The sequence below is a fragment of the Crocuta crocuta genome, unplaced genomic scaffold (genome assembly GCF_008692635.1).
Source record: "Crocuta crocuta isolate KB4526 unplaced genomic scaffold, BGI_CrCroc_1.0 scaffold541, whole genome shotgun sequence".
Classification (NCBI taxonomy): Eukaryota; Metazoa; Chordata; class Mammalia; order Carnivora; family Hyaenidae; genus Crocuta; species Crocuta crocuta.
In genome coordinates, this window is record NW_027531901.1 from 1,000,603 (window position 1) to 1,015,115 (window position 14,513).

A 14,513-nucleotide genomic window follows, 5' to 3' on the forward strand; every position below is an offset into this window, starting at 1 on the left:
GGAAGTGAAACTGAGGGAAAAAGAAAGAAAGGCAGGCAGGCAGGCAGGCAGGCAGGCAAACTCCTGGGAACACAATTAAGGAAGGGAAAGTTGAGCCATAGGAAGCTAACACAATTAGCAGATGGATGGGCTTCATGATGTCGAAAAGATAATCTAGGGGCACCTGAGTGGCTCAGTCTATTAAGCATCAGACTTCAGGTCTGGATCATGATCTCAGGGTTTATGTGTTCGAGCCCTGCGTTGGGCACTCTGGTTTCAATGCAGAGACCCCTTCCCCTCTCTTTTCAGCTTAATCACATCATCAACATAAAGTTACATAGATTAGTTCTTCTCCATCCCCTTCAACGTTGTTATGTATAATACAGCTACATTTGCCATTTGGATTTTTGCCTTGTCCTGATTAATTTTGATTGCTTATTTATTTAAGGAGGGGTTGTATGTGAAACATGCTATGGTTCTAGGGGTCAGAATTATACAAAAAGTTATACTTAGATTGGTGATGATGCAGAGGAAGGGGAACCCTTTTGCACTGCTGGTGGGAATGCAAACTGGTGCAGCCACTCTGGATAACAGTATGGAGGTTCCTCAAAAAATTCAAAATAGAGCTTAACCTATGAGCCAGCAATTACACTACCGGCTGATTCATAGGGGCACATGTGCCCCAATGTTTACAGCAGCGCCATCAATTATAACCAAGTTATATAAAGCCCAACATCCTTGACTGATGAATGAAGAATACACACACACACACACACACACACACACACACTGGAATACTACTCGGCAATGAAAACGAATGAAGTCTTGCTATTTGCAACAACGTGGTTGGAGCTGGAGGGTATTATGCTAAGCGAAATAAGTCAGAGAAAGATAAATATCATACGACTTCACTCATATGTGGAATTTAAGAAACAAAACAGATGAACATGGAAGGAAGGGAAAAATAAAAACGGAGAGGGAGGCAAACCCTAAGAGACTCTTAAATGCAGAGAACAATCTGAGGTGTGTTGGGGGGATGGGCTGCATGGGGGCCAGGCATGAAGGAGGGCGCTTGTTGGGATGAGCACTGGGTGTTCTGTGTAAGTGATGAATCACTAAATTCTGCTCCTGTACCATCAGTACACTGTATGTTAACAAACCTGGATTTTTAAAAAATTTAAATATTTAAAATAAATACATAAATCAATAAACTGGATGCCAGATGGTGGCAAGCTCTCTGGTGAAAAATAAAGCAACTAAGAACGATGGGGAAAACATAATACAATGAACATGAAAATGTTAGTAAACTATAGAAACTACAATTATAAGTTGTTATTAATAATGATAATATTTACTTTCTTTTTGTTAAAAAAAAGCTGTACTCAGGGAAATGTCCCTCCCCCTCCTCCCCTCAACTCCCTTCGCCCGCTTCCGTCTGCTCCCTCTCATAGATGACCAATCTTGGTCGCTTGCGACTTCCCTGTCGTGAATTTTTTTCCTGAAAATGAGCATGTATCTCTGTTTATTATATAAAGCGTAGCATACTGTACGTATCCTTGAGCGTATTGTTTTCTTTGCCTATCAGTATGGCCTGGAAATCATTCCATATCAGTTCATAGAAATTTTCCTCATTCTTTTTTACAGCTGCGTAATGTTGCACTGGGCAGATACACCGTCATTTATTCAGCCGCTGTCCTATGTATGGGCACTTATGTTGTTCCCACATTTTGCAATGCCCTCATCGCCGTGTTGAATAATCTCCCACCTATGTGTTTGCTTACCGTCGGGAGCATATCTTCAGAGGAAATTCCTAGGAGTGGGATTGCCGAGTCAAATCGTAAGTGCATATATAGTTCCATCAAGTGTGTCAGTGGTCTCGAAGGCCACCCCAGGTTCTGTGATTTACTGCGCTCACAGGCCTCAGAAATGGTTATGCTCCCAGCTAAAATTTACTACAGCAAAGAGATACAAGGCAAGGCCGGTAAGGGGAAGGACACGTCGGGTGGGGGCAGAACGACACATGATGTGCTCGTTCCCCCAGTGATGAACAGTAGCAGCGGAGGTCTTTTCTGCCGGGAAAACTTCCTTGAGCTTAAAAGTTGAGGGTTCTCACTGGGGGTTGGTCACATAGGCACACAGCACCTTCAAGACTGACCACAGTTACTGAAACTTCATTACTCATTTTCAGGCCTGAGGAAGGAAGGAGAGGTTCCTCATAAGGCACAAATCACACAGACAGGCCGGTACAGTGGGGTTCAAGTTTCCAAGCGTGCAAAATACTCTTATCAGTTTGTAGCCCAGGGCTCAAGTGAGCCCGGAGGCCAGCTGAGGACCAGTCACACACGCAGTTTCTATGAGAACATGCGAGATTTAAGCACCTCAGGTGCCCGGGTTAACTTTCCGGCACATTAGGTGTTGCCTAAAATCGTCCTGCAGAAAATTTGTGCCAATTTGCATTCCCATCAGCAACAAGAATTTGTTTCCTCACGGCCTCACCAACAAATGTGTTGTCATGATTTTTAATTTTTGCCAATCTGAGAGGTAAAAAATGTTATTCTGGTACTGTTATAATTTGCATTTCTCTAATTTCAAGTGAATTTGAACATTTTCCCATTAAAATGGTATCTTTTTACAAATTTAATGGTTTGGGGTTTACAGACCTGTAATTGACTTTTTAAAAAGTATTTATTGATTTTGAGAGAGGGAAAGAAGCAGAGAGAGAAAGAGGCAGAGAGAGAATCCCAAGCAGGCTTCATGCTGTCAGCACAGAGCCCAACCCAGGACTTAATCTCACCAACTATGAGATCCTGACCTGAGCCAAAACCAAGAGTCAGACTCTTAACCAACTGAGCCACTGAGGCACCCCATGTAATTGACTTTCATTTTTTTTAATGTTTATTTTTGAGAGAGAGAGAGAGAGACAGAGCATGAGTAGGGGAGGGGCAGAGAGAGACACACACACAGAAACTGAAGCAGCTCCAGGCTGAGCCGTCAGCACAGAGCCCGATGCGGGGCCTGAACTCATGAACTGCAAGATCATGACCTGATCCCAAGTTGGACACTCAACGGACTGAGCCACCCAGGCATCCCCAGTAATTGACTTTCATATATTCACATTATACTCAGCTAGCTTGCTAATTTCTCCTTTCATTTCTAATCATTTGGTAGATTCTTTGGGGTATTATTTTCTTCTTTCCACTCTTTATGCTTTCCTTTTATTTTTAAAGTAATTCTAAAGCTTCACCTTTAGGATATTTTTGGGAAGGGGGTAGATTCTCTTTATTGGATTAAAAAACATCCAGTTTTTGTCTAGGATTTTTATAAAATCATGAATTAGCATTAAAATTTTATCAAATGCATTTTCTGTGTCTCTAAACATGATCATGTGGCTTTTCTCTTTTATTCTATTAAGCATAATTATTTATGTATTTTCTAATAGTCAAACCATCTTTGCATTCCTAGTTTAAGTTTTTGTTTTTTTTAACATTTATTTATTTTTGAAAGATAGAGACAGACACAGGCAGGCGAGGGGTGTAGAGAGAGGGAGACACAGAATCCAAAGCAGGCTCCAGGCTCTGAGCTGTCAATGCAGAGCCCAACGTGGGACTCGAACCCACAAACTGCGAGAACATGACCCGTCCGAGCTAAAGTCGGACGTTTAACCAACTGAGCCACCCAGGCGCCTCCTGACTCTTGATTTCAGCTCAGGTCATGATCTCACAGTTTAATAGGTTTGAGCCCCACAGAGCCGGCTCCGTGCTGACAGTGTGGACCCTGCTTGGGATTCTCTCTCCCTCTATCTGCCCCTCCCCCACGTTCACTGTCTCTGTCTCTCAAAAAATAAACAAAACAAAACCAACTTTAAACATAGATTTTACACCCTTTACAAAAATGAGCCCAAAGTGGATCATAGGCCTAAATGTAAAACACAAAACTATAAATCATCTAGAAGAAAACAAAGAAGAAAATCTAGGTGATCTTAGGTTTGGAAATGAATTTTTTAAAAAGATTTTTAAGTTCCTTTATTTTGAGAGAGAGCACAAGTGGGGTAGGGGCAGAGAGAGAAGAGAGAGAAAGAATCCCAAGCAGGCTCCACACTGTCAGCACAGAGCCCAACACGGGGCTCAAATTCACGAACCCTGAGATCACGACCTGAGCTTAAATCAGGAGTTCAACACGTTACCAAATAAACCACCCAGATGCCCCAGCAGTGAATTTCTAGGTACAATACTTAAAACATAATCTATGAAAAAAAGTTGGTAAGTTGGAGTTTATTAAAATTAAAAACTTTGGCTTTTCAAAAGATACTGTTAAGAGAATAAAAAGGCAAGCCACAGACTGGAGACGATATTTGCAAAACACATATCTAATAAAAAGACTTGTATCCAAAATATACAAAAAAAAATCATAACAATAAGAAAACAAATATCCCAATTTAAAAATGAGCAAACAGTCTGAAGTGGTGATCCCCCAAAGAAGATATACAGAGGACAAACTAACATGAAAAGATATACAACATTATTTGTCAGGAGGGAATCACAGTTTAAAGGAACTGAAGAATGGTATAACACGGCACATCTATCCGAGTGGCTAAAATCCAAAAAACTGACAACACCAATTTCTGGCAAGGGTGCAGACAAACAAGCGTTCCCGTTCCTTGCTGGTGGGAGTGTGCAAAATGGTACAGCCACTTTGGAAGATAGTTTGGCAGTTTCTAACAAAGCTAAACATAGTTTTTACCATATGATCCAGCCACCCGTGTTCTTAGGTATTTACCCAACCGATCTGGAAACTATATTCACACAAAAACCTCCGTGCAAATATTTATAGCAGCTTTATTCACAATTGCCAAACACTGGAAACGACAAGATGTCCTTCAATAAGTGAATGATGAAACAAATGGTGGTAAGTAGATACAGCAGAATATAGCTCTGTGATAAAAAAAAAAAAAAGAAAAAGCTATCAAGCCATGAAAATTTATGGATCACCCTTAAAGTGCATATTGCTAAGTGAAAGAAGCCAGTTGGAAACGCTATATACTTGATGATTCTAGCTATATGACATTCTGGAAAGGCAAGATACACAGTAAAAAGGTCAGTGGCTGCCAGGAGTGGGAGGGAGGGAAAAGGGTTTAATAGGTGGAACACAGGAATACTTTTTCAGACAGTGAAACTTCTCTATGATACTCTGTGGTGTCATGGTGGATTTGTGACCCTATACATTTGTCAAACCCCATAGGACTTTAAAGAGCAAAGAGTGAACTTTACATATGCAAATTAAATAAAATCACTACGGAGACCAGGGGGTCTCAGAATAGAAGGCGACTCTGACAAATAACTACAACTGTATTACAAATGTATGAAAAATATACAGGAATTCTTTTTTTTTTTTTTTAAGAGAGAGAGAGAGAGACAGAGACAGAGAGAGAGCCCCAGCATATGCATGGGCGAGGGAGGGGCGGAGGGCGAGGGAGAGAATATCTTAAGCAGGCTCCATGCCCAGTGCAGTCCGATGTGGGGCCCATTCCCACGACCCTGGGATCATGAGCTGAGCTGAAATCAACAGTCAGATGTTTGGGGGCGTCTGGGTGGCCCAGTTGGTTAAGTGTCTGACTTCTGCTCAGGTCATGATCTCATAGTTTGTGGATTCAAGCCCTGCATCGAGCTCTGTGCTGACAGCTCAAAGCTTGGAGCCTGCTTTGAATTCTGTGTCCTCTTCTCTCTCCGTTCCTCCCCCGCTTATGCTGTGTCTCTCTCTCTCTCCCTCTCTCTCGAAAATAAATATAAACATTTAAAAATTTTTAAGAAAAGAAAGTTTGCAGGATATTTTGGCTCTGATTGTCCCCTTCCTGACATGTATTATTGTTGCCCATCATTTTACCTTTGTTTTTAATTCCACAAATGGATAGGATCTTTATTATTTAATGCAGCCAATATTTGGATTTGCTTACATATTTACTTTTTTGATTGCTCTGAGCCTATCCTCCTGAAATAGTTTTCCTCCTTATTCTTTAGAAACTCCATTAAATCAGGTCTTTTACATGAATGCTCCCTCAATTTTTGACTGGCTATAACTGTCTTTATTTTACCCCATTCTTGACAGATAATTTTGATGAGTAAACAATTCTTGATTGACTATTATTTTCTTTTTTCTAAAGACTTTAACTCTCTTCTGGTTCCCTTGCTGCTGGTTCCCTGGTTCCCACTTTTGTTTAATAGAAGACTACTGACAGAAGACCGTGATCTGTCTTCTGTCTGGATGTTTCTGAAGACCTTTGTCCCTGATGTTCTGTAGCTTCATTGCAATGTGCATAGCCATGGCTTTCTTTTTTTATGGATCTTGCTTGGGACAGGATCCTGTGCCTGCAGGACTCTATTTCCTGAGTCTACAGATTGATGTTTTCCGAGTTTTAGAAAAAGGCATTGCTTTTCTGTCTTTAGATTTTGCTTCCCTGTTTCTGCTACGGGCCTCCCCCCTCCATGCCTGGTAAACCTGTGCCTCTGGAGTCGGCCTCTGGTTCACATTTCGGCTCTACGTTCCAGCTCCCTAACTCCTTGTGTCAAACCTGACTCCGCTCTCTCTCTCAGTGTTTCCATTTCATTTACAAGTTCAGTGTCTTCCCTCCAAGTGTCTGGTTTCTGTCATTCCTGGTCGTCAGCTCATCTTGTAATTACGACTTTCATTCTTTTTTTTTTTTAATGTTTTATTTATTTCTGAGAGAGAGAGAGAGAGAGCATGAACAGGGGAGGGTCAGAGAGAGAGGGAGACACAGAATCCAACACAGGCTCCAGGCTCTGAGCTGTCAGCACAGGGCCCAACATGGGGCTTGAACCCACGAGCTCTGAGATCATGACCTGAGCTGAAGTCGGACGCTTCACTGACTGAGCCCCCCAGGCGCCCCAACGACTTTCATTCTTTGACAAGCCTGTATGACGGTGGTTCTGGGCAGCATACCTGACCGTTCGGACATGTGCGGCCGAGAGCCGTTGTCTCCGTGGACTCTCAGAACGGACTGTCTTCTCACGACTCATGATCTTTCCTTCTGAACTCATTGCTTGATTGTAATCTGTGCAGGCTTCCCAGAGGAGGCTTGCTTCTGCTTCCGTGGGCGCCCAACCCAGGACCTCCTTCAGCTCCGCCGAGGGTTTCAGCTGAAAACAGGTTTAAACATCGTTTCCCACCTTGCTGCCGTTCCAAGGTAACCGATATCCTCACAGTCAGAATCGCTGCCTCCCCCCCGCCCCCACCTTCCCTACCTGCCCTTCTAGCTTCGCTCTACGCTGCCGTGCGCCCCTCCGCCCAGGCCTGGCCCCTCTCTCTGTGGTCGACACTTCCAGCCACCCCCCTTGGCCTCAGTTTCCCGGCAACTCTTGGTCCAGATACTGGGGGAGGGAGGGGTTGCTTGTCTGTCTATCTGTTTTTGGAGGAGTTGTCCCCGGAGACCCCTCCTACCTTTGCAAGGCGGCAAGTGCCTCCGTGTGTGTGAACAAGGTTTCAGCTCTGGGGAAGCTGTGGGAGACGAAAGTTTCTCTGAACTTACCCACGACCACAGGGCAGAGCACTTTCTAAAACATGTTTTTTAAAAACTCAGTGTATGGAAAATCCGGGGTGGGTGGGCTCGTGGGGGATAAAGGATGTTTGCTAAGAAACTTCATAAGCAAAGGAGGGAACTACAGAGAACACCAAGGCTGGAACCCAAACTGCGGCGAGACAGAGAGGCCCGTTTCTGGTCGGTGGCTCCCAGTCCAGTCTCTGATGTCTGGCAGGTGGCGGCGGCAGACCCCGAGCGGCGTCCTTTCTTTGAACAGATGTTGCGAGAAAGCAGCTGCAGGGTGAAGCACAGATCCCCCCACCTTCCCAAGGAATTGAACAAGCCTACGGCACGAGAGCACTCCGATTCCTGGTCTCTGGAGAGGCTGTTGCGCAGACCGAGGGCCATGGAAGCCAACCAGGATGACAAGCTGGCCCGCGTCCTGCGTGCGCTGGGGGAGTTCGGCGCCTTCCAGCGGAGGCTGGTGGTCCTCATCCTCGTCCCAAACATCCTGCTGGCCTTCCTCACCTTTGCTGACTTTTTCGTGTTCACAGCCCAGAGGCCCTACTGCAATACCAGCTGGATATTAGCGGTGGGGCCCAACCTCACAGAGGCTGAGCAGATGAATCTGACCCTGCCCCGAGGACCCGATGGAAGTTTCCAGACATGCCTCATGTACCTGCCGGTAGCCTGGGACCTGGATTCTATCATCCGGTTTGGCCTCAACTACACGAAGTCATGCCAGGATGGGTGGATCTATCCTGACACCAAGAAGCGGTCACTGATCAATGAGGTGTGGCTTGTCCTGAGCTGTCTGCAGCTCCCCCACAGGCCCAGAGATGTGCCCCTCACTGAACAGGTGGGGACACGAGGCTCGGGGAGGGGAACCAGTTGACCCGCGGTCACCCTGCAGAGGCAGAGGCAGAGGCAGGGCAGAACCTCGGACCCTGTTGTCCAGCCCGGGCCTCAGCTGTCTTAGCCAGGACGCTAGAGTGGCTCTGGGGGAGGAGGCACATGTCAGGCGGTACCTCCGCCATCTGTCCTGGGAGCTGCAGCTCCGCCCTCTGAACTCACACGAGATAGAGAACCGGGGAAGAAGCAGCTTTGACCGGTGTCTCTTACAGGGCTCTCTCAGCCTGAGCTGCAACCCGGGCCCTTCGCCCCACAGACTGGCCCAGTTTAAATCTCTAGCCTGAGGCCTGTCATCTGTCTTCCGTGATTCCGTCTTTGCGCAGTTCCCTCTCCAGCTCTTCCCCATTCTGGCCTGGGCCTCTGGTCCGCTCTCCCGGCCTCACTCCCAGAGCACCCCCCCCCCCCATGCAGGCCAGAATGCAGACTAACAGCTGACCGAGGGGGCGGGCAGTGGTCTGTCTGCGACCCAGGCGTCTTGTGCCTAAAGGGCCCCCTGGGGGCGGGGGGCGGGGTGTGGGCTCACTCTCTAGGCCGGCAGGCTGACCCTGGCTGGAGACCTGTACCCAATCCTGTATGAAACCCCCAGTTTGACTTGGTGTGTGGCAAGGAACAGAACTCGGAAAGCGTGCAGACCATACTCACGGCGGGCCTCCTCATAGGGTCTCTCCTCTTCGGGCTCATAAGTGACAAGTGAGTGTCCCGGGTTCCCTCGAGTTCCTGGAAGCCCCTGCCCCCGCCCCGTGGGCATCCAGAGCCAGCGTCTAAGCTGGGGAAGGTGAGGGTGGGGGCACTCCGGAGGCCTACGACGGCTCAGGCCCCGGCCCCGGGGTGTCGCGCCGGGCCAGCCAGGGAGGTGTGCGTGCTTGGCGCAGCCTCCTCCTGACGGCCCCGCAGGCTGGGCCGCTGCCCCACCATCCTGGTGTCGCTGCTGGGGCTGATGGTCTTCGGCTTCGGGACGGCCTTCGTCAACACCTTTAACCAGTACCTGTTCTTCCGCTTCGGCGTGTCCCAGGCCCTGGTGGGCTACACCATCAGCAGCGNCCCCCCGCCTCATTCCTCCCACATTCCCCCCTTAGCTCTCTTGCGTCCCCCCATGGGGCTTACATTTATTGAGCCCTTCAGAAGGACCAGGCAAGCTCTGAAACCCTTTACATCCTGTCTCACTTCATCATGACAGCATCTTATTCCGTAGGCGCTCATCCATCCCTTTAGCCGGGAAGGATGCTTGAGCCGCAGGAAGTTGACCACCCTGCTCAGGACCACACACCAGTTACATGAAGGGGCTGGGGTTTCATCCCGGACCTGTGGGATGCCAAAGCCCTCAGTGCCCGTACACGCATTCAGCTTACAGCTGCCGCGGCCTAGTGAGCTAGGGGTCCCCGACGGGAGACCTCTTCTCCCCGGGGCTTGTCAGAAGGAACTGGCTTCTCCCCAGGGCCCAGGGCCTAGGTGGCCAAAGCCCCGAGGGACTAAAAACAAACAAGGACACAGATCCCTCGCCTCACCACGTGTCAGGCCACGCATGAGGAGTTGTACCCAGAGCTGGGCCATCTCTGAGAGAGACATCAGTGGTCAGGCACGATGTGTTCAGGGGGAGCAGTCAGGCTGAGGAAGGACTGGAGGCTTTCTAGTACTTTCTAGTACTGTCCACCTCGGGCAGAAGGTCGTTCACCCAGGTGGAACCGTCCGGAGCAGGGCTGCGGCACCTCAGAAGGCTGGGTACAGGGGTAGCCCTGGGGACACGGAGCTGACCAGGGTTTTGTCTTCTTGGCCTTCGCACAGCCACCGAGTGGCTGCTGACGGAGCACCGGGCCCATGCCGTCATCCTGGAGCACTGCTTTTTCTCCGTGGGAGTCTTGTTGCTGACAGGGCTCGCCTACAGCCTCCCCCACTGGCGGCTGCTGTTTCTGCTGGGCGGGGCCCCTGCGTTCCCCCTCATCTCCTACATCTGGTGAGCACGCAGGGCATGCGCAGGGATGCGTCCGATGGGCTGGCAGTTGAGGGGTTCCGAGGGCCCCGGAAGGGTGGAGTGGGTGGGAGAAATGGATGTGGCTGAAGTGAGAAAGAGCCCAGGGCAGAGCCTCTGGAGCCCTGGCACTAATTCCCCTCAGAGGAGACCCTCGAAGAGAAGTCAGAGAAGTAGACAAAGCAGAAGGCGAAGTGTTGGGAGGCAGGAGCTCAGGACAAGAGAATGGTCAAGGTTGAAGGCAAGAAAGGTGATGCTGGGGAAGAGTCTACTGGCCTTGGGGACCTTGCGGTGGCCTCAGGAAAGTGGCAGGGGGTCGAGGGAATAAAGAGAGGCTGAAGACTGGAGCCCCCCACGAGGTGACTGGAGCGCAGTGCCCGGCTGCGGTGGGTGCGCAGCAGAGCCGGGGTCAGGGAGGGCATGTGATGTTCTGACTTGTGGGGCGTCACCGACAGGAACCTGAGGGACCGAAGCTAGGAAGGGACAAATGATTGGAGAGGCAGGGAAGAGAAGGCAGAGAGGATGAGGCTGAAATCACCTGGTGAAGGGTCAAGTTCAACGTGAAGGAAGGATTAGGTTTCACCTTGGAGTCATGTTTAATCTTTACAACCCTGAAAGATGGGTGTGAGTCTCAGGTCTTGGGGGCTGAAGAGGTGGGGGTGAGGGGAGAACTGAGGCTTCAGGGGATGGAAGTCACTTGCCCAAGGCCACAAAGTGGCAGGACCTGGGATTGGACTCAGCTCACGTGGCTCCAGAGCCTCTCCATTTTACCCAGTGCGCCACACACAACATGGGTGGTGAGAGGTGGAGTTACCAGTTAAGAGTGAGCCCATGTAGGTGGCTTGGAGACCTTCCAAATTCGGCAGGTGCTAGAGACCATCTTTGGCAGTGGCCGGGATTCCCAAGTGTGTGTGGGGACCCAGCTGATGCCAGGTGGCGTGACTCTGTCGCGTAGCTAGGAAATAGCGTTTCATGGCTAGACCCTGAAACATTGTTTTAAAATGTCATTAGCGCAGTAGAGGCAGGTGGTTAATGACTAAGTCACAACCAAAAGGTTTGTGGTGAAAAATAACGGGCGCCTGGGTGGCTCAGTCAGTTAAGCGTCCGACTTTGGCTCAGGTCGTGATCGAGCCGTGTGTCGGGCTCTGTGCTGACAGCTCAGAGCCTGGAGCCTGTTTCAGATTCTGTGTCTCCCTCTCTCTGCCCCTCCCCCACTCGCACTCACTCTCTCTCTCAAAAATGAAAAACTGTTTAAAAAAAGAAAAGTCAGTCCACAGTTTCAGGCCCCTCAGCCGCCGCTCCTTCCCCAGAAGCCATCACCCTGGACTCGTAGCTCTTTCTTCGGGTGGACGCCTCCCTAGTTCTGTATTCTGTGAGTAGGTGGCTCGTTGCAGGGGGTCCAGTTTTCTTCAGACGCCACCTTGTCAGCTGCTGCTTTGCTGACACTTGACGTTATCGTGGTCAGTTTCCATCTCTTCATAGTCATTCTTAGTCGGAAGAAAAAGTCTCATTTTGATCATTCAGACTCACTTTCAGGCATGAAAAAAATCCAATCCGGTCCAATTTCAAACCTGATCTTGCATCCAGTTCGCGGCTTCTCCCTGGCGGCCAGCTAGCTCAGGCTAGTATTCCGTCTGAGCTGGGCCCGTCTGGCTACCTGCTCTGGGACCTCAGGTCCTAGGCAGGGGATGGGCCGTCGGAGAAAGATCAGTGCACACCAGGGCCGCATCGATGCCCGTTGTCATCTGTAGGGCAGATGCTCAACGGCAGGGGCCTCGGGGCCCGTGTGTGGGTCTCCCGGGCTCTGTCTTCCAACGCTCTAGCACAGTCCCTGTGACCTCTCCGCACCCCGTCCCTGGTGGTGCTCTCCACGGCCTCTCCCTGCAGGGGTCTCCTCACCCTGGTACGCGGGGTGACCTCAAGACAGCAGGTCCGCCTCGCCGCAGAGGTTCTCACGCTCAGGCGCAGGGGCGTCCGCCGGCTCCGGTGTTGTGCAGGCCCTCCGCCCGAGGGGACGTGGACTAGCTGTCCTGTCCGTGGCTGTCGGGCCCGGGGCAGCTCCCGCTTTCCTGAACCAGGAAGCCCCAGGCAGGGAGCGGGCGCGCAGACCCCCTTTCTGAAAAGCGGCCCCTTCACCAGGCTCGACCAGATGAGAGCGGCCACCAAGAAGTGGGAGTTTCCAGCCCCCCCCAGCAGCCGGCAGATGGCTGCGGCGCTGTTTTCCGTTCTGTTAGTATTACTGTCGTCATTTGTTCTGGAAGTCCTATCCGGAAGGTGGCAGCGCCTCTCTTTAGAAGGTGAGGTGAACTGCCATTGTAGCAGCCCCGGGACAGCAGCTGAAATTCCAGGACAAACGTTTGCCCTGTCACGTTGGGTCACATTGCTCTCCTTAACTCTCTGATTGTTTAATTAAAACACACTTTTTAAAATTTTTATTTATTTTTTAATTTTTTACATTTATTTTTGGGAGACAGAGAGAGACAGAGCACAGGCAGGGGAGGGGCAGGGAACGAATGAGACACGGAATCGGAAGCAGCTCCAGGCTCCGAGCTGTCAGCACAGAGCCCGACGCGGGGCTCGAGCCCACGAACCGCGAGATCGTGCCCTGAGCCGAAGTCGGGCACTCAACTGACTGAGCCCCCAGGCGCCCCTGATTTTTTAAAATTTTCTCAATAGCATTCAAAACTTGCATTATGAAAATGCAATTGTAAAACAGTCTCAAATGTTTTTGGGGATACAAATTAGAGTTTTCTTTTTTTTCCCCCTCCTGCTCCCGACATTACCTGTGTCCTCTGGGCTAATTATTTTTTCCTGCTCGATTATTTTGGCCCCTGTTTCAATGGGAGGGTTTTTTTCCCTTCAGTATTTAGCGGGTTTTGGTCATCCCTTCATCTTTAAGAGCAAGTTACTACAAAGCTAAAGAGGCTGTGAACAGAAACTGGTTGACTTGGATCTCAAATTTCGAGGAGCCGCAGAGTCGGTCACGCGGGTGGGGCCGCGCGGGGTGGGGGTGCTTGTTAACTATCAGCGACTGGTCACTGCCCTCAGCAGGACTGGGGTGGGGCCCGAGAATCTGCATTTCTAGCAAGTTCCCAGGTGACGCTGACGGTGCTGGTCTGCTGACCACACTGAGAACCACTACTACTGGGTGACCAAATGGCAGTGCCTTTTCAGTGAGGGGTCCTCGCGCCAGGTAGCTGCCCGGCTGCCCCCTGGCGGCTCTGGGAGCAGGGATTCTTGTCACCGTCACTGGGACTTCCCCTCGGTTCCCCTGTGTTAGTCCTCAGCCTCCCTGTGCCGGGGGGGCGGGGGGGCAAACTACAGAGGGAACCGGAGTCCCCTGTCTGAGGACTGGGGTGTTCAGGGCCCCCCGCTCCGTGCCGCGCCTGCCGTGTGGCCGCCAGCCTGCCTGCAGAGCAAGCTCTGTGTGTTCCTCAAGTCTTCCTTGCACCCGTCTTCTCTCCCACCCCCTTTACTGGTATCTCTCTTCATTCCTGTGGTTTCGGGGCGGCATGTGACCAGTCTCCCACCTTTCTGAAGATGTCCTGGTCGGGTGACTTTCTTTAGGAGAGATCCCTGGCCTCATCGTGGAGGAGGATGTCGGGGACGCCGGCCGGCCCCAGGGGAGGGCAGGGCAGGCAGCAGGAAGGCAGCCCCCTCCAGAGTAGCGGGCACACGTGTACACTGCTGGCCGGAGCTCAGGCGAGGGCCTTGGGGGGAGGGTGATTCAGGATCTGCATGGAGGCCGGCACAGTTGGAAAGGCGCCTAATCGGGGCCCTGAGAGCCGTACCAGCTCTGCCTTTGTGACCTTGGGCATGTCCTTACCCCTGCGGCTGGGAATGAACTGAGGATAATCCAGCTAGGTCCAGGGTTGATCAGGGATAAACTGGATGATATTTAGGCAAGGGCGTCGGGCACAATCCCGGGCACATAGTAGGTGCCATAGTGTTCATCCGTGCGGACTCTGAGAGCCGGGGAGGATCGGGAACTGAGGGCCCGAGTTATGCAGGGGTCAAAGGCAGTGGGCAGCGCCGTGAGGGAGGAGGTGGGGGCGGAGGGGACTGCCCTCGCTGGGGCCGGGGTCCTGCCCTGCATGCTCTGCAGGCTGCCAAGAGGGAGGTGGG

At 50.6% G+C, this 14,513-nt stretch overlaps 1 protein-coding gene across 1 annotated transcript in view; it reads left to right on the plus strand.

Annotated features, from left to right (window-relative positions):
- Window positions 1–7,117: 7,117 nt before the first annotated feature.
- The window catches only part of SLC22A14 (solute carrier family 22 member 14), a 12,851-nt gene continuing 5,455 nt past the window's right edge, over window positions 7,118–14,513 (plus strand). The window contains exons 1-5 of the mRNA XM_077773988.1: window positions 7,118–7,177; window positions 7,788–8,303; window positions 9,009–9,112; window positions 9,317–9,462; window positions 10,196–10,373. Of these exons, the coding sequence (XP_077630114.1) occupies window positions 7,788–8,303; window positions 9,009–9,112; window positions 9,317–9,462; window positions 10,196–10,373 (944 nt within the window). The 5' untranslated portion in view covers window positions 7,118–7,177. The remainder of the gene's footprint in view (window positions 7,178–7,787; window positions 8,304–9,008; window positions 9,113–9,316; window positions 9,463–10,195; window positions 10,374–14,513) is intronic.